This window comes from Muntiacus reevesi, chromosome 20, assembly GCF_963930625.1.
Source record: "Muntiacus reevesi chromosome 20, mMunRee1.1, whole genome shotgun sequence".
In the NCBI taxonomy this organism is placed as follows: Eukaryota; Metazoa; Chordata; class Mammalia; order Artiodactyla; family Cervidae; genus Muntiacus; species Muntiacus reevesi.
In genome coordinates, this window is record NC_089268.1 from 47,566,835 (window position 1) to 47,590,910 (window position 24,076).

A 24,076-nucleotide genomic window follows, 5' to 3' on the forward strand; every position below is an offset into this window, starting at 1 on the left:
AACTCATTAAGTATTTTAGGGTAGGGAGAGTGTCACACAGTGATAGCATTCCCCACTAAACTTCTGTACTTCTGACTTTGTGATCAGCTATCTTGTAGCTCTTTTCCACTTCTCTCAGACTAATACACACATTGTTTATTCATTCATTAGTGTGGAAATTATTTTCAGTAATGTTTTGGAAATATTCGAGATTCAACATATACTACCCCATTTTGTACTTTGAAGATGTAAGACTACAGCAACTTAGGGAGAGTGGGTTATGTGCATTGTTTATTTATATACCAGAAGCTACATAAGTTGTTGTCACCATCACTGAATACACCCACATAAATTAAACATAAATATACTGCGCGTGCTGTGCTCAGTCACTCAGTGGTGTACAACTCTTGGGCTCCACGGACTGTGTAGCTTTCCAGGACTGCAGCCATGAAATTAAAAGACACTTGCTCCTTGGAAGGAAAGTTATGACCAACCTAGACAGCATATTAAAAAGCAGAGAAATTACTTTGCCAACAAAGGTCCGTCTAGTCAAAGATGGTTCTTCCAGTGGTCATGTATGGATGTGAGCGTTGGACTATAAAGAAAGCTGAGCACTGAAGAATTGATGCTTTTGAACTGTGGTGTTGGAGAAGACTCTTGAGAGTCCCTTGGACTGCAAGGAGATCCAACCAGTCCATCCTAAAGGAGATCAGTCCTGAATACTCATTGGAACGAGTGATGCTGAAGCTGAAACTCCAATACTTTGGCCTCCTGATGGGAAGAACTTACCCATTTGAATAGACCCTGATGCTGGGAAATATTGAAGGCAGGAGGAGAAGGGGACGACAGAGGATGAGATGGTTGGATGTCATCACCGACTCGATGAACAAGAGTTTGAGTAAACTCCAGGAGTTGGTGCTGAACAGGGAATTCTGGCGTGCTGCAGTCCATGGGGTCGCAAAGAGTCGCACACGACTGAGCGACTGAACTGAACTGAAGTGTCCATGGGATTTCCCAGGCAAGAATATTGGAGCGGGTTGCCACTTCCTCCTCCAGGGGATCGTCCCCACCCAGGGATCCAACCCAGGTCTCCTGCATCTCCTGCATTGGCAGGTGGATTCTTTACCACTAGGGGCCCCTGGGAAACCACATATATATATAATACACATAAATAAATATATACATAAATTGTGTCACTATTATATCTTAGAGGCATTGTAAGTAAAGATCATTAAAACAAGTAAAGGCTAACTATCTTGGGCTACGCAAATTACTGGACACTAACATACCCAGCGCTCTCTGAATAATCTTTAAATTCTGGATTCTGCTGCTACCTCAGCTCCATCTCAGAGGCTGGCCAGCCTCTCTCCACCTGTCACACACCCCGCCTTCGGCCCCGCCCTCATTAACCCCGCCTCCTGCGTGTTGGCACGCCCCGCTGCGTTCAGCCAATAGGCGGTGACGCTTGAGGGAGCGGGACGTCCCTCTCAGCCAATGCAGGAGATCCTTGCTGACGCGGTCCCGCCCTTTGCCGGGAGGTCTGCCGGAAGATGGCGGCGGCCGCGGAGCTGACGCTGCTGGAGAAGTCTCTGGGACTGAGTAAAGGGAACAAGTATAGCGCTCAGGGCGAGCGCCAGGTGAGACGCGGAGGCGGCGCGGAGCAGGAGATGGGGACGGGAGCGCGGCCGTTCGAGCCCGAGTAGGGCCGGGCGGGCGGGGAGGCGGCGGAGGGAGGATGCCGCCCGGCTCCTTCTCACGTGTCTGCGCTACCGGTCTTCTGCGGCCCTGGCTCCCGGAGGGAGCGGAGGGAGCGGAGGGAGCGGGAGGAACCTGCTCCGCTCGCCGCGAACTTTTCCTCCTGCGAAACTGTCATCATCGCGTTCTGGGAAAGCGAGGGGGTCCTCAAAGAGCCCTCATGTCCCGCTCTCGGTAGGGAGGGGGTTCTTCAGAGAGCCCTCGGGTTCCCGCTCTGGGAAGGCGAGGGGGTCGTCAGAGAGCCCTCAGGTAGAGCAGGCTGGAGGCCCGGCGTGTGCGTTCAGTGACAGCATTTACTGTAAACAGTACCCTTCATTCAGAATTCCGCATCGACCGCAGAGAGCAAACGGGGTGCGGAGCCCACCGTGCCAGGCCGGGGGGTGCGGCCGGTGGTCGAGGCGGCCGCGCCCCTCCCGTCCCCTCCGGAGGCTTGATTTTTAGCTGAGTGGACACACTTTGCAGCTATTTTGGTTACGGTGCTGAAAAGTGCGGCATTGCGGCGTGGACGGCCGCGAGATCCCTTAATGGAATCCTGTTCTAAGGCCTGATCAAGTTGCTTGTGCAACGTACAGACATCGAGGGGGAAGTTCCGCGGTCTGAGGTGACCTAGTGAGGCGTAGGAACAGATTTCTAAGGGCTCTGAAGGGCTTCTGCGTTTTATAAAGCTAAGTGGTTGCGGTGGAGCAATGAGTGTGTTAGAGGAGGGGACTGTAGGAAAAAAGCTTTGAATTATATAAGGTTTTTGCCCCTTGGAGATTTTTTTCTAGATGAATTTTTTTTTCCTGACTTCTTCGGTTCTTCATATATATATATATATATATATATATATTTTTTTTTTTTTTCTGACTTCTTTGGTTCTTCTTCAGAAGAACCGAAGACTGCTTCATCTCCAAAGCAGTCGTGTTGTAGTTTTTACAAGTTAGACTGAAGTCTAGAAAGGGTTTCCCAGGTGGCTTAGTGGTAAAGAACCTGCCTGCTAATGCAGGAGAGTCCGGTTGGATCCCTGGGTCAGGAAGATCCCCTGGAGTAAGAAATGGCAACCTACTTCTTGCCTGGAAAAATCTGTGAACGGAGCAGCCTAGCAGGCTGCAGTCCATGGGATTGCAGAGAATCACACACAACTGAACACACTCACACAGGGTCGGACTTAGCTGAACACACACACACAACACAGAGTTGGACACAGCTGAACACACACACAGACACACACACGAAAAGATGTATGACGTGCCGAAGACCAGCCCACTGACTGGAGCCACAGAGACCTGCTTTTTCCTTTCTCTCCGGTCTCCCGCTGATTCCTCTCCTGCTGCTTCTCTCTCATTTGGTTTGTGTTTTTTCCCCCACATGTTTGCCAAACGTGAGTCCTGCCTTCAGGGAGCTTACCATCCAGCATGAGAAAAAGTCATTGGGGGCTCTTTTTAAGCAGAACAGAATAGTTACTAAATGAAGGAAACTGCTGTTGATGAGTGTGAAAGAGAAAGTTAATTCTGACTATAAAAATGAGTTTGGAAACTTCACGAAAAGTTGGTGTTTAAAGTGTATAAAACTAATAAATTATGGTGGACTGCAAGGAGATCCAACCAGTCCATCCTAAAGGAGATCAGTCCTGGGTGTTCATTGGAAGGACTGATGTTGAAGCTGAAGCTCCAATACTTTGGCCACCTGATGCGAAGAGCTGACTCATTTGAAAAGACCCTGAAGCTGGGAAAGATTGAGGGCAGGAGGAGAAGGGGACAACAGAGGATGAGATGACTGGATGAGGCATCACTGACTCAATGGACATGGGTTTGGGTGGACTCCGGGAGTTGGTGATGGACAGGGAGGCCTGGCGTGCTACAGTTCATGGGGTCGCAAAGAGTCAGACACGACTGAGCGACTGAACTGAAGATTGGGTAATTTGAGGCAACAAGTAGAGCAATGTGATGGATGATGCAATACAAGGTAAACCCAGAATTATAGTTGGAGTCCTAGTTGGGAGGGTTGTGGAGTTTAATTTAAACTTTCTTTCTTTTTCTTTTCTTTAAGCAGAGGGCAGCTATTGAAGGTTTGTTGATGTGTTTGGGGAAAGGGATGATGATGTATGATAAGGTTCATTCATTTTGGGGGGAAGACAGCTGACAGCAATTAGCCCACAGTAAGGCATTCTCTGCAATAATATCAATAATAATTAAAATTTCAAAACAATCCAGAAACGCAGCTCTGGGAGAACCGTTGTTAAACTATGGCACATCAGCACAGTGAGGTATTATTTATGTAGCCTTTGAAAGTGATTACTTTGAAGACCATGGAACCTCAAGATGAATGTGAAGTGGTATGTGTCCCATGATTGCAACTGCGTAAGGTTTGTCTGCTTAGGCTGTGTGAACGACAGAAAATGAACTTTCCAGCCAATTGTACTTTACTGAAATCCTGACTCTCCCATCACAAACCTGGTGACCTTTGTTCTTCATCTGTGAACTGAGGATGAAATTACTTGCCTCTTAGATCTTAGAAGATATAATGATTAGATGAGAAAATAACCAGGAATTTTTTTGACTTCCTGTGATGGGCTTGTGGATAATTTATTTTTACAAAGAATTCTCTTTAGAATTGTCCTTTTCCTCCCACGCTCAGCAGTTGTGAGTTCTTTACTTTCCTCTTTTTTTCTTTCCTCTCTGTTCCTTCCTTCCTCCCTCCCACCCTCTCCCTCTTTCTCTATTTTCCTCTTTCTTCCCTCCTGACCTCCCTCCCTTCCTGGAAGCATGGACATCTCTTTACCTACCATAAAGTGCTGGAGAAGGAAATGACAACCTACTCCAGTACCCTTGCCTGGAGAATCCCATGGACAGAGGAGCCTGGAGGGCTACAGTCCATGGGGTCACAAAGAGTCAGACACAACTTAGGGACTAAAGCACCACCATAAAGTACACACAGTCACAGTCAGGGAATGGAACATTGGCAGCACCCTCAGCAAGTTTCATATGTTTTCTTTTTAATGCATGTCTTAAAGGAGATTATTGGTGATCTTAGAAGTGATGGTTTCACTTGAGGGTGAAGGCAAAAGTGAGAGTTCAGGGAGCTAGGTAGTGAATGGAAATAGCTGGTGAGGAAGTGGAAAGCTGAGACCGCCTTTGGTTACTTCCTTTATTGTTTAGGAGGTAACCTTTGAATCTGTATCCATAAAATGTTAATCTTCCCATATACTTCACATGGTCTTGACCCAGGTTTGAGTGTGAAAGGGCCCTGCATAGAGTAAGTCACTCTGAGTTCAGGAGACCGAAGAGAACAGGAAAGAGCAGCCATCTTCTCCTGAAAATGTTCTCTTGTGGTTTCCTGAAGTCGTTTAGATTGTTTACTTGGTCTTTATAATTGGTTGGTCTCCCTATTGGTGATACTTCCTATTTTCTTTTAAATTTCTCAAAATGCTTTGCCTAGTTGTACATCAAAAACTTTTAATTAGCAGTTTCTTATAATCTGATCCTTTGTATTGCTGTTATAATCGGGAAAACTTTAAAAAGTAGAATTGTTTTTCAGATGATTACCCGAAGCTCTGATTTTATTGTAGACTTTTATTATCAGTGTACTCATTCTAAGTTACTCCAAAATTGATGAATATGCAATCCATGACAGCAAAATCACCATCACAGTCCATACCATATAATGAGTTAACTAATTAGTTAATGGGATAACTAATTATATTAGATTACATGTCACTTAAACCAGACTGCAGCTTATTTGGTGGTTCTAGCTGTATCAACATGAATTCAGTGCTCACTACAATTGTTTCTTGTTTTTGTTATTGCAAAGTTGGGTTTATTTAAGCATGTTCATTCACCTTGCTAAACAGGGTGTGGGTAATCTTGATCGAAATTAATGTGGTATTATTAGGATTTCCATTTTCTATTTTTGTACATATGTAGTTATAAATTAGATAGAAATACCATTACTCATTTTTGCAATGTTACTACCAGTTTCATGGCATGAAGCAACTGTTATCAAATGTAAACTAATGTAACTGTTATTTTCCTGACTTTGATTTGTATATAATTTAATATTTTCGTGCATGCATGCTTACTTGCTCAGTTGAGTCCAACTGTTTGCGACCCCATGGGACTCTAGCCCACCAGGCTTCTCTGTTTATGGGATTCTCCAGGCAAGAATACTGGAGTGGGCTGCTATTTCCTTTTTCAGGGAATCTTCTAGACCCAGGGATCGAACCTGTGTCTCCTGCATTGTCAGGTGGAGTCTTTACCACTGAGCCACCGGAGAAGCCTATTTAATATCTTAAGAGTATTAAAAAAAAAAAAATAGTTTAGGATTTAGAACTTACCAGTCGTGACGGTATTTTAAGATTTTTTTCCCCCCCGTTTAAGATTCCAGTTCTTCAGACGAACAACGGTCCGAGTCTGACAGGACTGACTACCATAGCCGCTCACCTCGTCAAGCAGGCCGACAAGGAGTACTTGCTGGGGAGCACGCCGGAGGAGAAAGCCGTGGTTCAGCAGTGGCTAGAGTACAGGGTGACTCGGGTGGACGGGCGCTCCAGCAAGGACGACATCCGCGCTGTGCTGAAGGTGTGCGAGGTTTCTTTTCATGGGCTGACGTGTGTGTGAACTGCTGATAGCTGGATCTGTTTTCCCTAGGTGCAGGAACTGGAGCTCCTGGTCTCTTTACTGTTTCCTCTGCCCCGCGATGCTCTGGACCTGTTGCTGCCTACCCTGTCTGTACCTGTTACTGCCTTTGCCGGGGACAGACGGCCCGGCCCTCGGCCCCCGCCTCGGCTCAGATCCCCGCCTCAGTCACGTCCTTGACCGCTCCCTCTCTCTCTCACACAGATGCGCTTTCTTCTTTAAATGCTTTTCTTTACTAACATCCTGTGCTTTTCCTTTGTAGCACTCCTCACAGTCAATAATTACAGCTTTTTATGATTTTTTCTTTTATATGATTGCTTGATACTTATTTCCCCCAGTCAGTCATTCTGATTCTCTAAGCAGCAAAGTACTTTCTTAAAGGAAAGAAGGAATCAGAGTTTGAGGGGGTTGTAGTTTGAGAAAAGCCTGTCCAATTGATGTGAGAATTCCCGTTTCCCTCCCTTGAGACTTAATGCTTTAGGATTTGTATTTTCTTTCTAAAAAAAATCAAATTAGAATTAAAGAATCTTTTGTTATAAAATATAAACCAAATATGGCTCTAGAGTCACCAAGAATGAAAGTTTCTAATAAAATTATTTTTGTTACCTATATAAAAATAAAGCAGTTTTTTTTTTCTAAAAAAGCTTAAAATTTGAAGGAACCTTAGACATCACCCAGACAACCACGTCATGTAGGAATCCTTTGTTTCCTAATTTTATGCCAATTGTAAATTGGTAATGTAAGTTGTACGAGAAGAACTCATAGTACTGAAAGCTTTTCATTTATCATTCTGGGGGAAATGGTTTAAATTCTATTCCTGACAGATACCATCAATAGAACTGGTAGAATAAATTCCAGATCTTTTTCCTTTATAGGTCTATCATGATCAGCTATCCTTTTTTTAAGTGTTTTTGTTTGTTTGTCGTTGTTTTAATAATATTATCTATTTATTTGTGTATTTATGGCTGGGCTGGGTATTTGTTGCTGCGCAGGCTTTCTCTGGTTGCAGCGAGCGGGAGCGTCACTCTCGTTTTGGTGAGCAGGCTTCTCATTGCAATCGTTTCTCTTGCTGTGGAGCATGGGCTTGGGGGCTCTGTGGTTGCGGCTTCCAGGCTCTAGAGCACAACCTCAACTGAGGAGGTGCATGGGCTCAGTTGCTCCGAGGCATGTGGGATCTTCCCAGATCAGGGGTCAAACCCACGTCTCCTGCATTGGCAAGCAGGTTCTTCACCACTGTGCCACCAGGGAAGCCTTTCAAGTCCATAAATATTCATTTATATTGTCTCTGATGAACCTGTTAGTATTCTATCATATAGTCTTGCCAGCATTTAGTCTGTCCCCATGTAATTACCAGACTGTGGCTAAATATTTTAACGCATTCCGTTTGTTTCCTTAGGCTAAACTGCAAGGGAAACTGTTGAACCAACGCTACATACATTTCTAAGGCTATGTTGCTCATCTCCCTTCCAGGAAAGTGTTTTATTGTAGCTTGGCAGCATGCAATGACCGTGGCCTCTTCCTCAAAACCCCTGCTGACCTAGATGTTACCCCTCTTCCTCCTGTACCACCCCGATTTCATGACAAAGCCCAAAAGTGATCTCCTTGTTTACTTTGCTGTTTTTGTGTGTGCGACCTTGTTAATGCTGTGGCATTTTTTCCATAACACGAGCATTTTCATCATTTTTTAAAAAACTTTACTTACATATCTTCTTTACCTGTTTTTATACTGGGCTGTTTCTGTTTTTATTACTTTTTTTAAAATCTTGCTATAAGGATATTGTAAAAGGATTTAATTTACTTGCTAAAGTTCCATTTCAAAGTTAAAACCACAGTGACTCAGAGCTAAGGTAATATGTAATTACAAAACAGGCATTGGGCTTCCTCTGTGGCTCAGTGGTGAAGAATCCACCTGCCAGTGCAGGAGAAACAGGTTGGATCCCTGGTCCAGGAAGATCCCTGGAGTAGGAAATGGAAACCCACTCCAGTATTGTTACCTGCAAAGTCCCATGGACAGAGAGGAGCCTGGTGGGCTACAGTGCACAGGGCCGCAAACAGTCGGAGACGGCTGAACACGCCCGGGAAGATCCCTCCTGCTGAGCAGCAGCTAAGCCCATGCGCCAGAGCTACTGAAGACTGCGTGCCCTGGAGCCCATGCTCCACACCTCGAGAGCAGCCCGCACTCTCCGTAGCCAGAGAAGAGCCCGCACAGCACAGCCAAAAAGAAATAAAAGTATTTTTTTTTAAAAGCTGACGTTATGATACACTGACATTTGGATCCAGATGAAGGATGTGTGAAAGCCGCTCAGTCGTGTCTGACACTCTGTGAACCCATGGACTGTGCAGTCCATGGAATTCTCCAGGCCAGGATAATGGAGTGGGTAGCCTTTCCCTTCTCTAGGGGATCTTCCCAAAGAATTGTCACTGTTAATCTGTTTGGCAGCCCTTTGAGAGCAATGTCTAACCAAATAGAGAATATCAGTGAAGTGAGGAAGTGGAAGTTGCCCAGTCGTGTCTGACTCCTTGCGACCCCATGGACTATACAGACCATGGAATTCCCTAGGCCAGAATACTGAAGTAAGTTTAATAATAGTTAAACAAAAAAGTCAGATAACTCTGATGCCAGTTTGACAGTGGCATCAGAAATACTTGTTTAAAATATATATATATATAATGAATATCAGACTATAGTTCTTTTCTATGAATATTTTGAGTGTGAAATTCTCTGTTTTAAATTTCAGAATTCAAATTCTGAAAAATCAGAATTTAATTTCTGAAAATTTTGATTTATATCACTAATCAGAAAAATATTACCTCTTGATAGTTTTTGAAACTCCGTTTTAAAGTTTTTATGACTGAAGAGCATCACCTTAAAAGAGTCTTTATAATGAAAACATGCTGTGCTGGGCTTGGTCGCTTAGTCGTGTCTTTGTGACTTTTGAGACCCCATGGACTGGAGCCCGCCAGACTTGGCTCCTCTGTGCATGGGATTCTCCAGGCAAGAATACTGGAGTGGGTTGCTATGCCCTCCTCCAGGGGATCTTCCAACACAGGGCTCCCGCATTGCCGATGGATTCTTTACCGATTCTGAGCCACCAGGAAAGCCCTAACTAAAACATAGATATGGGCTATGTTAAGAATATCTACACTACACAAACCAGTGTTAAATTATTATTTCAGATCCTTTTAGAGATGGTTCTTAAAATTAATTGTAGATATATTTATTTTATACTTATGCTGTATCAGACTTGTTTCATATGAAGACATTTGGAGGAAAAAACATTTCCATCCAACAGACTGCTAGGGAATTTAAGTGATAGCCTGTATATACCATTGTGTTTTACCGTCTCTGTCCAGTTTTATTTTGATTCTTATGCATTTGTTTCCTTGTCTATGTACATGTTTCTTTATGTCATCATCTGTACCACCGCTTACAATCCCATATTCATATACAGTCTTAAAAATTACTGTCTTTAAATGAAGGCTTGGGCATATTCAAAGAGTTCAGATTCAATTCAGCTAACATTTACTGATTGCTGAACCACTGTGTGCCAAGCATGTGGCGTATGATTTGAGAGTGAAAACAAACTGCTCTCTCTGCAGCTTAAGAAGTTTTTCTAGAATGATTACATAGGAATGTTAATCGGCCTTAATAAAGAAGGAAATTCTGACACAGGCCACATCCTGGATAAATCTTAAGAACATTATGCTAAGTGAAGTAAGCCAGTCACAAAAAGACAAATAGTACATGATTCTGCTTACATATGCAGCATGTGCACAATTCTGTGAATAAACTTCACAGAAAGCAGAATGGTGACTGCCAGGGCCTTGGGGATGAGAGAAAGGGGAAGTTGTTTCAAAAGCACAGAGCACTAGTTTCTGAGATGAAAAAGTCCTGAACATCGATTGCGCCACAGTGTGGATACCCTTAACATTAAGTGAATTATGCACCTACAGACGGTTGTGGTGGTAAATAAAAATTTGATTAATTTTAATGTGTTCAGTTCAGTCGCTCAGTCGTGTCCAACTCTTTGTGACCCAATGAATCGCACCACGCAGGCCTCCCTATCCATCACCAACTCCCGGAGCTTACTCAAACTCATGCCCATCGAGTAGGTGATGCCATCCAGCCATCTCATCCTCTGTCATCCCCTTCTCCTCCTGCCCCCAATCCCTCCCAGCATCAGGGTCTTTTCCAATGAGTCAGCTCTTTGCATCAGGTGGCCAAAGTACTGGAGTTTCAGCTTCAGCATCAGTCCTTCCAATGAACACCCAGGACTGATCTCCTTTAGGATGGACTGGTTGGATCTCCTTGCAGTCCAAGGGATTCTCAAGAGTCTTCTCCAACACCACAGTTCAAAAGCATTTAATGTGTTACATGTATTTATCTCAATTAAGAAGTTAAAAGTATCATATATAAAAAAATCTAACAAACCAATACCTTATAATTCTCTTAAGATGTAGGAATTGTTGAGGAGCTTTTCATATTTCAATGGAGAAAATAAATCTAACATGAGCATGATTTACAAAATGTCCCCCCATCTCCCAAAAGAAACAGTTGGAGTCTTTGAAATTACCATAGATGGCACTATGAATATCATTTTCTAATGTTTTCTTATTTCTTTAAAATAAAATAAGATGAATAATAATTATCCTGATTTTTAAAATGAGTTGATGTATGATTTGTGATTGCAAATAAATTTGTTATTGTCAAAGATTGAATTTATTAAATGTCAGTGTTTTGTTTTCTTATAGCTTTCTAAATGTTTCAAATCAAATGTATAGTTAAGTTTATTGTTATTATTTTTTAAATTAATATTTTATTATTTGTTTTTCTAGGATCTTAATTCATATCTTGAAGATAAAGTCTACCTTACAGGATATAACTTCACATTAGCAGATATCCTATTATATTATGGGCTTCATCGCTTTATTGTGAGTATTCAAATAGTTATTGGCTTTTTTTGTCTGCAATGTTCAGAATGCCTTTTTTTCATTTGTCTTGAATTTAAATCAAATTTGCATTTTCACCTTATCAAATGAAAGGGATTATTTTTATATAAGGTACCTTATGCAAATATTCCTTCCTTCCGTGGATCCATCACACGTGGGAGCTTCCTGCTCCTTGACATGCTTGGTTTTGTTCCTGTTCTTGTTCCTGCTTTTCTCTGTGACTCGTTCTCTGCCCCCTTTGGACTCGGTCGTCATCCTCACCTGGACCCCGCCATCACCTGTCCACTCCTGCTTTTAGTACCCCACCTTCTGTGCGACCTCCTCTCTCACTGCAGTCTCACTTCCCGGTCCCATCATTACCTGAAGTAACTCAGTTTCTCCCCTTTTTTCAAGCCTGTGCACTTTCTTTCCCATCCAGCCTAGATCGCTGGATGTGTAACTTGAATCCTCAGCTCTTGGTTCGTCCAGATACATGCCTTCAATTCTGTCTCCCTGCTCAGCTGTGTCAGAGAAATCACACACAAGATGTCATTAAGAAGATGAGCATTTCTCCCCTCTAATTAAAAAAATAAAAGACTATATGGAAGTGTGACTCTTGCAAACCAGTGCTTATTTTACATTCTTCTCTCTCTGGCTTATACAGGTCATGCAGTAGGGAAAGGAACTACTCAGAAGGAGGGAGCTTGTGTGGAGGTCTTTGCCAGCAGAGTGAACAAAATCCTAATTCCCTAATGTACCAGCTGCCAGGCTATTTCACTGATTCTGGGTGCCTGCAAGGGCCTGTGATTCCCAAGCAGGTTGGAAGTGTTTCATTCAATGCCGCGTGTTAAAAGGAGGCTTCTGGGAGTACCTTGGTGGCCTAGTGGTTATGATTCTGGGCTCTCGCTCCTGTGGACTGAGTTCAGTCCCTGGTCAGGGAAACTGAGATGCCACAAGCCATGTGGCTCAGCCAAAAATAAGTAAACAAAATAAAACTTCAAAAAAAAAAACACCCGAAAACCTAGTCTTCCATTGACAGTATTCAGTGATCCCTGCCTATTTATATCTCTATTTTGAGATATGTATCCTCGTTATATGATTGCAATATTATGATTAAGGCTCTCATGCTCATTTTTTCTGAAACAAAATTGAGTGGAATAATATGTAAATCACCTCACCATCCCTTCGGGTTCATCAAATGAGTCCACAACCGAACCTGTTCCTCCACCCTGCTGCATGCGCAGGCAGGTCACATTGGAGCGGGAAACACTTTCTCAAGGAGCAGGCCTCCCAGACAGAGCCTGTGGTGCTGAATGACACCCCTTCTGAGTTGGGTGTAAATGTACCCAGGTGAGAAGAAAGTGATTTCTAGGTATTAATTTCAGGCAGGGTCGATGGGAGGTTCAGCTAGCTTCATGCTCAAGTTCATCCCATAGCTTCTTGTTTTTCTTGGCTGTGTATTTATTTTCACCCTCATATGTTCCTTCATTTCCTTGTTCACGTTATTAAAACTTAATATGTCATCAGCGCAATCAGCACCGTCCATGAAACAGGGAACCTTCAAGTCATCAAATGATCCCGCTGTGTTTTGTCTCAGCGTGAGCCCGGGTTCAGCTGTGGCCGAGTTGCTCTTGAGGTCTGGTCTCTCAATTCCCTCTGAGCAGCATTACGTTGTCGGTCCTTTGTTGCAGTGCCAGTTCCTGTGGCCGTCTGTGATTAGCCCCGTGACTCACTGCTCTCTGGAAGTGATTTCACCAGTACAAGGCAGCCCCCATGAGCAGGCTGTTACTCGAGATTATTAAAATCCTTTGTAACGTTATGTGTGGCTCAACTATAAGATTGTTGCCAATTGAAATACATTTGTTTTGGAGTTTGGAACACCAGTGGAGGTATCATTCTTTTAGAAAGAAAGGAGAAGTAAAAAAGAAAGAGCTACCGAACAATCCAGGAATGCCAGCTTGAAGAGTGTCCCAGAGGCAGCGTGGAGTCTGCCGGAAAGCTCGCAGACCAGCATTTCCTCTGATCTGGAAAGGGTCGCTCAAAGTGGTTCTCACATGTCTTCATGGAAAATTAGTGACTAAAGATATTATCTGTTTGGTCTTACAGTTCAAACTGGTTATAGAGCGCCAGTATAAATATAAAGGAATGATTCGCTAGAAAGGCTGAACATCACTGCAGACACACTGGCACGCAGACCAGTAAGAAACAGGAAGTGTTAATTAGAACAGTCGCATTGTGTTCCCCATTATTAAAAAAAGAAAAAGGAGAAAGAAAAATTGTCAGCTAGAAAGGGATGGTGGAAATTCAGTTATTAGTAAAATAGTTGATGGGGATCCCATCCCACGAGTTCTGAAAGAATTTAAGCGCGGTGAGAGTCAAGTCTTCTGTTGCTCTGTGTACAGTATGTTTTCCGAAAGAGTAGTGGTGGTAATAAAACCAAAAGGTTAAGTGTAGCGTGGAAACAGGTTGTATTCTCGGAAAATGTCCTGAGCGAAAGTGAACAAATTTACACTGTCTAACATAGATCGTCTAAAAGAATCGATGGGGGAATGTTAGAGAACTGTAGAAGCCCTTGGAATGAAAACTGCGTCGCGCTGTGGCCTGCTGTGCCCTGGCCCTGGAGGCTAGGGAGGGCGGCTCCCGGGCCGGGAGCTCCCGGCGCCGCCTGGCGTGGTCGCGGGCCTGGTGGCAGCGCCCTCCGGCTCTGCAGCGCGGCCTGTTCTGCAGTGTGGGTCTTAAAACACACGCTGCCCTCCCCCCGCGTCACAGCTCGAGTGAGCAACCTGAACCTAGATCAGACAAGCGTTACTATTCGGAAATGCTTTTTTTGTGTGTTTTAATTCATTCTGAATAATCACATCTCACAAAACAGCTGAGTAGAGGCCTTTTAAAATGAAAGAGTTCTGAAATTAGTCAGATTGTAAGCAGTCAAATTGGACTCACCATATGTATCAACAGCTGACATGAAATCAAGTTGGAGTAATACTTGCTACTTCTGTTTGCTTTAGCTATCAGTGAAGAGGTTTGTTGAAGTTGGTTTTGAATTTTATTTATGTATATATATATACAAATGTGTGTGTGTGTGTGAAAGCGGGCTTCTCTGGTGGCTCAGACAGTAAATAATTTGCCTAGTGCAGAAGACCTGGGTTCAGTTCCTGGGTCAGAAAGATCCCCTGGAGAAGGGAATGGCCATCCACTCCAGTGTCCTTGCCTGGGAAATCCCATGGACAGAGGAGGTTGGCGGGCTGTAGGCCATGGTGTCACAAAAGAGTTGGACATGACTATGACCTATCAACAAAACAATAATGAATAGCACTTTGCATGTAGGCTTTAAACCGGAAAGTGAAATTTTATGTAACAGTAGCAGTGAGACTCTCACTGCTAGTAAACTGGTCCAACAGAGATAGACATTTGACATCAAAGATGATGTTAACAGATCAGCTATTAGTACAATTGTATCCTAATGTCATGAAGGCAAAAAGGAAGGCCGATGACCTCTCTCCACTTTTCCGTTTAAATTGCCTGGTGGTAAACATGAAAGGAAAATACAAGTTCAATTAAACATTTATTGAGAAAATGCTACCTGTCTACCCTTATAATATTTTCTATTCTGTAATGATTATCAAATACCAGAGTGATTTGTCCATCAGTGTTGCTGAACTGGTGCCTTAGGAGAGCGTTTGCCTGTGGACACGAGTATATGCACCAAGCAGATGGCTAATGGATTTGCAGTCCGAGAGGGTGACTGAGATTTTGTGTGTTTGTGAGCATTCTCCTCAGTTGCATGGAGACTTGCAATGTGTTCAGTAAATGAACTAACAACAGGAGAAGGAACTACACTAGTCTTACCTGGTCCGTGGCTGGCCTGCTGGCTGCTTCTTGCCTGACATCTCTTCATGATTCCAATCCAAAATTTGGCTTGGAGAAATGGTTTCAAGTCGCCTGCATTGGGGTCTGAGCCCAGTGAAGTGACCAGGGTTCTGACCCACCGTGTTGATTGCATCTTTCCCTAACCAGGTCTCTGGGCCTTCTTGTAGCGGGACAGTCAGTTCTGTGAGCTGCTGCATCCTCTAAAGGTCAAGTTCAGCTTTATTGCAAAGAGAATTCAGAATGTCTTTAGTTCATCTGAGGCACACACCCTGGAAATAGCCCTTCCTTCTTCTGTTAAGCAATAATTACTTAACAGTAAAAGGGTCATTGTGTGTTTCTGCAGAGTGTGGTAGAAATCAGCAGTTGTCTGCACGTTTATTTACAGCGGTCATCCAGAAATATGTGTGTGTGTGTGTGTGTGTGTGTTTGTAGATACGTATGTGTGTGAGTTACTTTGTATTCCCTTGTTAAGTATGTTAGATGCCAACAAACCTTCCTTATTTTAGGTTTGTGAGAAATACTGGAGAAAGAACCATATCTTAGTCTCTGAGAAGCTATTCTCTCCCTTTTCAATGAAATTTAATTAAAAAAAACAACCCTCTGGTCTTCCAGATCCTGACTTAATGTAGACTTTTCTTTTGTTGAAAACTTGAGATTTCGCTCAGAAGCACGTCTGGTCTTGACGGCAACATGAAAGCCTTAAACAAATGGAGAGCTCGTCCAAGTGGCTGAGATGGTTCACTCCTATCTGAATATGTGGGTGTTGATCCCCGTGGGGGTCTTCCCCAGTTTCTGTCTCCCACTCAGGGGTATTAATAGTTGCACTTATGTAATGTCTGTGTTGTGTGTGTTTTTCATCTCTACTTAGGTTGATCTGACAGTTCAAGAGAAGGAGAAATATCTTAACGTGTCGCGCTGGTTTTGTCACATTCAGCACTGTCCAGGGATTAGGCAGCATCTGTCTAGTGTTGTCTTCATCAAGAACAGACTATATACTAATTCCCAGTAGAAGCCGCCCGCGCCCGCCCGGAAGAGGGAATAACCTGTGTCCAGTGGAAAGTGTGTTTCAGACCAGAGGACTGACGTGAACTGATATGCACCCATTCTCTATTTGTTGAAGTTGGTAGAATTTAAGTACAAGCTCATGTCCCAGCATTTTGTCTGTTTTTTTAGTTGACATTTTGCAGTTTTTTAATGTAAAACTTCAACTGATGTCAAAACTTGAGTTGAAATCAAGTGATCAATTATCTTGGTTTTTATAGATATAGATGAAATTTCTGTTAATGAAAGTTGCAAATCAGTGGTTTAATCTTTTTTAAAAAAGTCCTTCCAGTGATTGACATATTTGATTGCTTACTGACCTCTGTTATCTTGTAAAATTCATTTTCCCCTTCTGCGTATTTCTAGTAGTTTGTTTATTAACAGCTGGAGTAAATTGTCACCAAGGAGACAAAAAGGGAAGACAGATGGATTTGTCTTTCGTTATTTATGTGAGCCAGTAAAGGTGGTTGAGAAAAATCTTTTTTGTTTCTTTCTTTCCTGTAGCCAGTATTCACTGAAGTGAAGCCAACTGCTGCTCTGCCAGAGAGGAAAGTGGAATAAAATATGTTCCTTTGAGTTAATGGTTATTCTGTTGGTCTTGGGCTTATTGGAATATGCAGCAGCTCAAAAGGGATGGGAAATTCCTACCACCCTCCTAATTTTGGACCCTGTAACTACTAGATTTTTCTAAACTATTAATAAAAACCAACATAGAAAGGCTGCCTCGATACCCTAAAGAACAAAAACTCACACATTTATTAACAAGCCGATATAGTTTATAACTCTTAGCAGCTGAGTCAATAAATAATCAGTGATTGAGAGCTAAAGTGCTCACATTCACAAACTGTAGGAAAAGCGGAGTCTTTGAGCACTTTATTGTGATGTAATGTTTTGGTGCCACCCGCTGAGTCTCAGTAGAATACAATTCAGAGTGCAAGTGCAAAGAGCAGAGGCTTGGGAAATGGCCTTCACGTCCTTCTGGCTCCCTGCTGCTTTGATCACACACTAGCTGCGTGCGTGACCTGAGGCAAACCAGGTAACCACGTTTTCCTAATATGTAAAAATAACGATAAAATGTAAAAACAAAGATGACTCAACTTGGAGGATTCGTGGAGACACTGTGTGTGGAAAAGCCTTAACACGCAGCCCCTGGCTATCGGTAAAGGTTTGCCTTTATAAGAGCCCCATCCCTCCTGAGTCAAGAGATTTAATAGACAAGAGTGTTGAGTACACTGTAATTTGTTGTGTAGTTGCTTTTTGCGACCCCATGGACTGCAGCCCGAGAGGCTCCCGTGTCCGTGGGGTTTCCCAGGTAACAATACTGGGGTGGGTTGCCCTTTCCGTCACCAGCGTATCGTCCCAACCCAGGGATTGAACCCAGGTCTGCCGCATTGGCAGGTGAATTCTTTTTCCCTGAACTACCAGGGAAGCCCATAGACTCAGCTCACTGCTACTTGGAGCCTTTTTCATTTTTACCAAGTAGCCCTTTGTATTAGAAACTGTGAATTTGTGTTTGCATATTCAGAGACTAGAGGGCTCAAGTTCATCTTGGGAGTTTGTGAACCACAGAGGTGGGCTTGCTCCGTCTGACTTTTCAGGCGAACCACTCCCCCAGCTGGGTCTGCTGTAAGCCTTCCACCTTAAGTTCAACTACTGGGAATCACACCTTCCTCTAACACTTCTCTGGTGTCCCCTGGACCGGGGGAGGCAAGCAGGCCAGACAGGATAGAGGAGAGACGGACTAGCCCTCCCTCCCGTCGTGAGCATTTCATTTTACGTCATTGTAGGTCCGCTGGGAGGAAAGGGGCGGCGGATGCCTCTGCTGAATGGACCCTCTTCCCACTTGTGCCTTGTGAGTCTTAACCCCCTGGGCTTCCTGACGTCTGCTAGTCAGTTCTTCATTGTAGAGTTCAACATCGTTTCAACAGGTTGTCACCAGGGAATTCCCTGGAGGTCCACTGGTTAGGACTCAACGCCCTTACTACCAAGGACTAGAGTTCCATCCCTGGTCAGGGAACTAAGATCTTGCGAGCCCCAGAGTGCAATCAAACAAAAAACAAACAAATTCTCATGTACTATATGCCAGGATGATCTTGGAGAATGAGGATGGAAGAAAAGAGAAAAACCTGTTCCCTCAGGCAAAGATTAAACAATACTCTCAGTGTCTAAACTGAAACCATTCAGTCCCCCTTAGAAAGGCTGCTGGGCATCTCGGGTCTTTTCCATCAGGCGCTTCTCTGCCTGAAATGCCCTTTCTTTGATAACCTCTTCAGTATTCAACTTTGTCATGTCCTGAAAATCGGGTCCATGCTGACCACCCCATCTCCCATTCTGGCACTGAACGTCACTGTGCTATTTTTGATCACCCATCTCCCAACAGATGTTTAATTCCTTGAGATCAGGTGCTTTTTGCAGCCGTCAAAAACAATGACTGGCACATAACAGTAGATGCTAGATATGTTTGTTGAAGAATGTAGTATTAAGTACATCTTGAGCTAGCCAAGAAAAGTGTAAGTTCGAATTGCAATTAGGTACAGGTGGATAGCAGAAAAACCAAAGGATTGGTTTTTTTCTCATGTGAAAGAATACAGTCCACAGTTGCTGGTAGGCATCCAGCTACTTCTTCATACAAAACAAGTAGTTTTCTGTTTTCTCAAGTTCACCTCATGGTCCAAGTTGGCGATTGGCTCCAGACTTTAAGTCCATGATTAAGATCCAGAGAAGGAAGCCAAGAGGAAGGGCAAGAAGACTCTCCCAGCTGAGTCAGTTCACTCGAAGGACCTTTCCTGGAAGCCCGAAATGTAGGTCTTTAGCACACACATCGCCAACCAGAGTAAAACCTGTGCTCTGTCAGTGAGGGGGAAGGAAAGCAGGGATAGGTAGGCGCAAGACTGTCACAGCGAGTAGACAGGAAGGCTATTCTTACATACTTTGAAGCGGTGCTGAGCAGCTGGCAGCCTCTCCAAGAATGCTTTCCATGCTGTTTCTGGAATTTGTTTACAGACGATTGGATTGGAAACTCTATGAGGGCAAGTGTGTAATTGTGTCATCCACAGAGCCTGTGGATTCTCTGAAAGTAACTAGAAATAATGAGATACCATAGTCATGTCTGTGTTCTGGGCTCTGTACCAGGCGCTTTACAACATACACATTATCTCATGTTAATTTAGGAACCACGGCAGAGGCCGAGACTGACCCTCACGCTGCACACCCAGTGAGGCCACAGCTGGCGTGAATGGGAACTTTACGACTGCAGAATCGGAGGACATCACCTGTCATCCTCGCATACACTGGGATTTGAGGTGATTTGTGGAGCTCTGTGGTTGTCAGTCCATGGCAGGCAGATGCTATCCCAAGGTGGTAGGAAAAGTGACCTGATTTAAATTATCCCATCACCATCCACATTCAGCAATAAGATTATTGCACTGAGTTGTTTTTTTTAATTCATATTTGGCTGCACTGGGTCTTCATTGCTACGTGTGGGCTTTTTCTAGTTGCAGTGAGCAGGGGCGAGGACGTGCAGGCTTCAGAGTTGTGGTGCTCAGGCCCAGCTGCCCCATGGCATGTGGGATCTTCCCAACCAGCGATCAAGTCAGTGTCCGCTACCTTGCAAGGTGGATTCTTAACCACTGGACCTCCAGGGAAGTCCCACACCAGGGAGTTTTAACAGATGTGCAGGCATTCTCATTTTCACTCCCGTTAAGCACATAGGTCCCCCACTGGCTCCACCCAGTTAAGTCTGAAGCCGTAGTCCCCACAGTCTTCAGTGGTCACGTTAAGTTTTCTGCAGGGACCGAGGTAGGGAGGTAGAAGTGGAATGAATGGGCAGATCACCCTCTCGCTAAGTGTGAGAGCCCTTCGAAAGTCCTTCCAGAAAAGCTTCAAGATGTCTTGATAAAAGTTTACGCAGAAGTATTGTTAGGAAAGAATAGAACTCTGTAACAATCAGTTACACATACATCACATCAAGAGATAAAAGACACAGTTCTTTGACAAGGAGTCAAATTAGAATGATTATGAAGCACAGCTCTTTCATGTATTTTTCCTATCATTTGACTTCATTACTTAAAAAAAGAATCAGATGTTACACAAACTTAAATAATCTAGCTTTGGCAAAGATGTGGTGGTGTCATGGATTTGAGCATTTAGCTTTCTAACCCCAGAGAGCAATATTTCTTCTTTCTCTCCATAATTGGATAACCTGTTCCGACCCATTACCAGCGCACTAAATTTCAAATTCTCCATGCACCTGAGTAGGCCGCTACATATCTGGCCATCTTAATTTTAGTCTTGATTTATTGAAGCTGAATTACATTCCCAGCTCTTCCTGGAGCTCTGGGTGAATTTTACTGCAAAAGCAATGGGGGAAAGTTGCCATCATATATCTCTTGCCAGGCAGAGGTTCTCGGTACACAAGGGGGCTCCTCATCCCACTCCTCCACGTCTTAGGTCTGGATTTATAACACTGAAGCCCAGCTCCAGGGTTACATACAGGCATATCCGAGATGAGATGGGGAATTTGATTTTGCAATAATGATTACTTGTTGCTGGAGCCCATATTCCTGCAGGCTCTGCCTTACTCTCCCTCCTACTGATGAATAAAACTAATTCCAACTGCTACCTTATCTAGCAAAACTCATCTTTCACTTAGGAGCGAGACCAAAAGCAGGGAGACAGGAAGTCAGGAGAATTTGAGATGCTGGCCACTTTTGCTACTGTGGCTCAAGGGTTTCTTCTTCCATTAGTGCGATTCCTTTAGGAATATTTTCATCTTTTAAACTTGCATTTCTTTGTGGGGAAAATGAAAGCGTCGCAGCTCTTCCAGCCTGCCGAGTTAATGTGATGGCCCATCCGTGCTGTCTCTTCCACTTCAGAGAGGCTGGGTCCCCAGGGCTAGTGAGCTGTAGGAGGGATCCCACGGACTAGGCTTGCCATTTCTGCTGAGGGTCATCTGTGCTTGAGGCCTTGCTGTGGATAATTTTTGTCCCCCCAAACATCATCTGCTTGAGAAATTTGTGCCTGGCAGGCCTGTCTGTCCAAGTTAAGCTTGAAATACAACAGCCACACAGCTAACCTGACAAGGCATTGCTCTAAACAGCAAGGCCCCAGGCCTGCTTTGCGCAAGACCACAAACTTCCAGCCATCTGATTACAAAGTTTCTTTAGTGCAGTCCACGAACAAGTCTGTTTGTGCAAAATGGGTTATCCTTCTTCCACTGGCTCAGTTTTTCCCGACCTCCACCAACACATACACACACAGGCACGCGCACACACACACACACACACACACACACAGTCATTCACTAGTGTCTGACTGTTTGTGACCCCATGGACTGTAGCCCACCAGGCCCCTCTGTCCATGGGATTCTCCAGGCACGAATACTGGACTTGGTTGCTGTTTCCTTCTCCAGGGGATCTTCCTGACCCAGGGGTCAAACCCAGGTCTTCCACATCACAGGCAGATTCTTTATCATCTGAGCCACCAGGGAATATTTGGCCCTCTGGTTGGCCCCATCAGCTCTACATCTCCTGACTGTTATGCGTTTGACTCGAGCCTTGTGACTTGGATGAAAGTACTCTAGAGTTAACTGTCGTCGTCAGAAATTTGGGGCATGGATGACAGACACTGCATGAATGTAGTGGTTCTCAGGCTTGAGCATGAATGGTAATCACCTTGGGCTTCCCAAAACACAGATGGCTGGGTCCCCGTTTGAGTTTCTGATTCAGCAGGTCTGGTGTGGCAACCCCGCCACGAGAACCACCTGTTGGAAGCTTGGGTGACGCAGAGCAGCTGCACTCATCCTCAAACGGGTGCTGTTGTCGCCTTTCACATCCGAGCGCAGTGTTCTGGAGGTGGGCCCCGTGTGCTGTCGGAGCACCCTGACCTCCGAGCGGTTGTCTCTGTCCCAATAGCAGCTTCACAGCAGCGGCTCTCGCGGTAAAGCACTGCGTGTTCTCAAGTGACGGAGCTACGCCGAAAGCAGCGCTCAGGGCAACAAGCGGGATTCGGTCCAGGAAGGATCAGAACGGTAAAGCTGCTCCTAGAAGACAGCTGATACCAACACGCAGCGCATTATTTCACAACACATGCGCCTCCGGGCTTAGTGTGCCAGAGGCATTTCCAAAACTTTATATGATTAATACACAGTAATATTAAGTATATTACCCCTAAAGACCATCTAATATTTTCCTTGCTTTTCATCATTTTCTTCCATTTTTAATTTGTTAACCCACTTCAAAAATAGGTTCTACTGGCCAGAGGAAGTCACAAGGTCAGTCCAGATGGACCGACCGCTGGAAGGAGAACAAAGTCCTTCTCTTAATGGCAGAGCAGTGTGCTGTCCCGAGTGTGCAAGGCAAGAGTCTCATCCATGTTCTGTAATCCTGAGTTTCTGTAATTAAAAAATGGATATTTTGGTTTTTTAATTTTGGGGGGGGGGGTCGCGTCTCACAGCACATGGGATCTTAGTTCCTCAACCAGGCGTGGAACCCATGCCCTCTACATTGGAAGCACACAGTCTTAACCACAGGACCACCAAGGAAGACCTGAAAATGGGCAATTTAATATTTCCTCAAATAGATTAATGTGAAGATTGAGAATGTGGTATGTTATGTGTTGTTGTTTAGTTGCTCAGTTGTGACCAACTCTTTTGCGACCCCATGGATTGTAGCCCACCAGGCTCCTCTGTCCATGGGCTCACCCAGGCAAGAATACTGGAGTGGTTTGCCATTTCCTTCTCCAGGGGATCTTCCCCACCCGGGATCAAACCCTTGTCTCCTGCATTGCAGGTGGGTTCTTTACCACTGAGTCACCTGGGAAGCCCATTTTATGTGTGTAACAGTTTATAAATTGTAAAGTGCAAAACATATGCAAGAAATTACAGTGGTGGCAGGCTGGAAGAATGAGAGCAGATTATACAGGGCTTTAAAAGAAGATACAGGAGGTTATTGAAATAATATTTATTGAGCATTTGATATGTGCCAGGCACAGTTATAACTTTCCTTCCAAGGAGTGAGCATCTTTTAATTTCATTGCTGCAATCACCATCTGCAGTGATTTTGGAGCCCAGAAAAATAAAATCAGCCACTGTTTCCCCATCTATCTGCCATGAAGTGATGGGACCAGATGCCATGATCTTAGTTTCCTAAATGTTGAGCTTTAAGCCAACTTTTTCACTCTCCTCTTTCACTTTCATCAAGAGGCTTTTTAGTTCCTCTTCACTTTCTGCCGTAAGGGTGGTGTCATCTGCATATCTGAGGTTATTGATATTTCTCCTGGCAATCTTGATTCCAGCTTGTGCTTCTTGCAGCTCAGCGTTTCTCATGATGTACTCTGCATATAAGTTACACAGTTATAAGTACTTTACAGATTTTATCTTTTTTAATCATTACAGCTTTATAATATGGATATTTTATGGCCATTTTGTAGAAAAGGAAATTCAGGCAAGTGGCACAGCCAGAATTTGAACCCAGTTCTGTCTGATTCCAAAGTGTTAACTACTTATCTCCTAATCAGTTGGCAATTGGAGAAGGGGAGGGAGCAGCTACCCCAGAACCACTAAAACAGAACTCAGGGAGGCACAACCCAGAATGTTCATTTTTAACTCCACATTAATGTGGGAGAAGCAATCACTCATGAAGAGGGAGCCCGAAGGTGAATCCAGCCTCTGTTCCCCGACACCAAATTAAACTTTGGAGATAGAGTTTTGGGTGAAGTAGAAAAGAACAGCTTTAAAACTGCATGTCCCATCGTGGAGGGGGTAGTGAGAGTTTTGTAGTAATGGTTCAAACTGGGTGTGATCAGCTCGTGGACACTCTTCTGATGGGCTGGTGATAAGGTCAGCGGGAGTTAGCATCACCAACCTTCTGTTTTCCAACCAGTCTGGGGTC

General features: G+C 44.1%; 1 protein-coding gene across 4 annotated transcripts; it reads left to right on the forward strand.

Annotated features, from left to right (window-relative positions):
* The first annotated feature begins 1,484 nt into the window (after window positions 1-1,484).
* Window positions 1,485-22,603, forward strand: EEF1E1 (eukaryotic translation elongation factor 1 epsilon 1). Of its 4 annotated transcripts, none has more exons than XM_065913059.1 (4): window positions 1,485-1,616; window positions 6,090-6,290; window positions 11,184-11,279; window positions 22,432-22,603. In XM_065913059.1, the coding sequence occupies exons 1-4, from the start codon at window positions 1,530-1,532 to the stop codon at window positions 22,507-22,509; spliced, it is 462 nt and encodes a 153-aa protein (XP_065769131.1). In that variant the 5' UTR covers window positions 1,485-1,529; the 3' UTR covers window positions 22,510-22,603. The 4 variants fall into 4 exon arrangements, with proteins under 4 accessions (XP_065769131.1, XP_065769129.1, XP_065769130.1 ...); XM_065913057.1 differs by lacking the exon at window positions 22,432-22,603 and adding an exon at window positions 16,015-16,763; XM_065913058.1 differs by lacking the exon at window positions 22,432-22,603 and adding an exon at window positions 12,968-15,998.
* Window positions 22,604-24,076: the final 1,473 nt, after the last annotated feature.

Coding starts and splice junctions, on each gene's coding strand:
- EEF1E1 (XM_065913057.1), top strand. CDS start 1,530: ATGGCGGCGGCCGCGGAGCTGACGCTGCTGGAGAAGTCTCTGGGACTG. Junction 6,291..11,183: donor ACATCCGCGCTGTGCTGAAG/GTGTGCGAGGTT, acceptor TTGTTTTTCTAG/GATCTTAATTCATATCTTGA. Junction 11,280..16,014: donor ATGGGCTTCATCGCTTTATT/GTGAGTATTCAA, acceptor ATCTCTACTTAG/GTTGATCTGACAGTTCAAGA.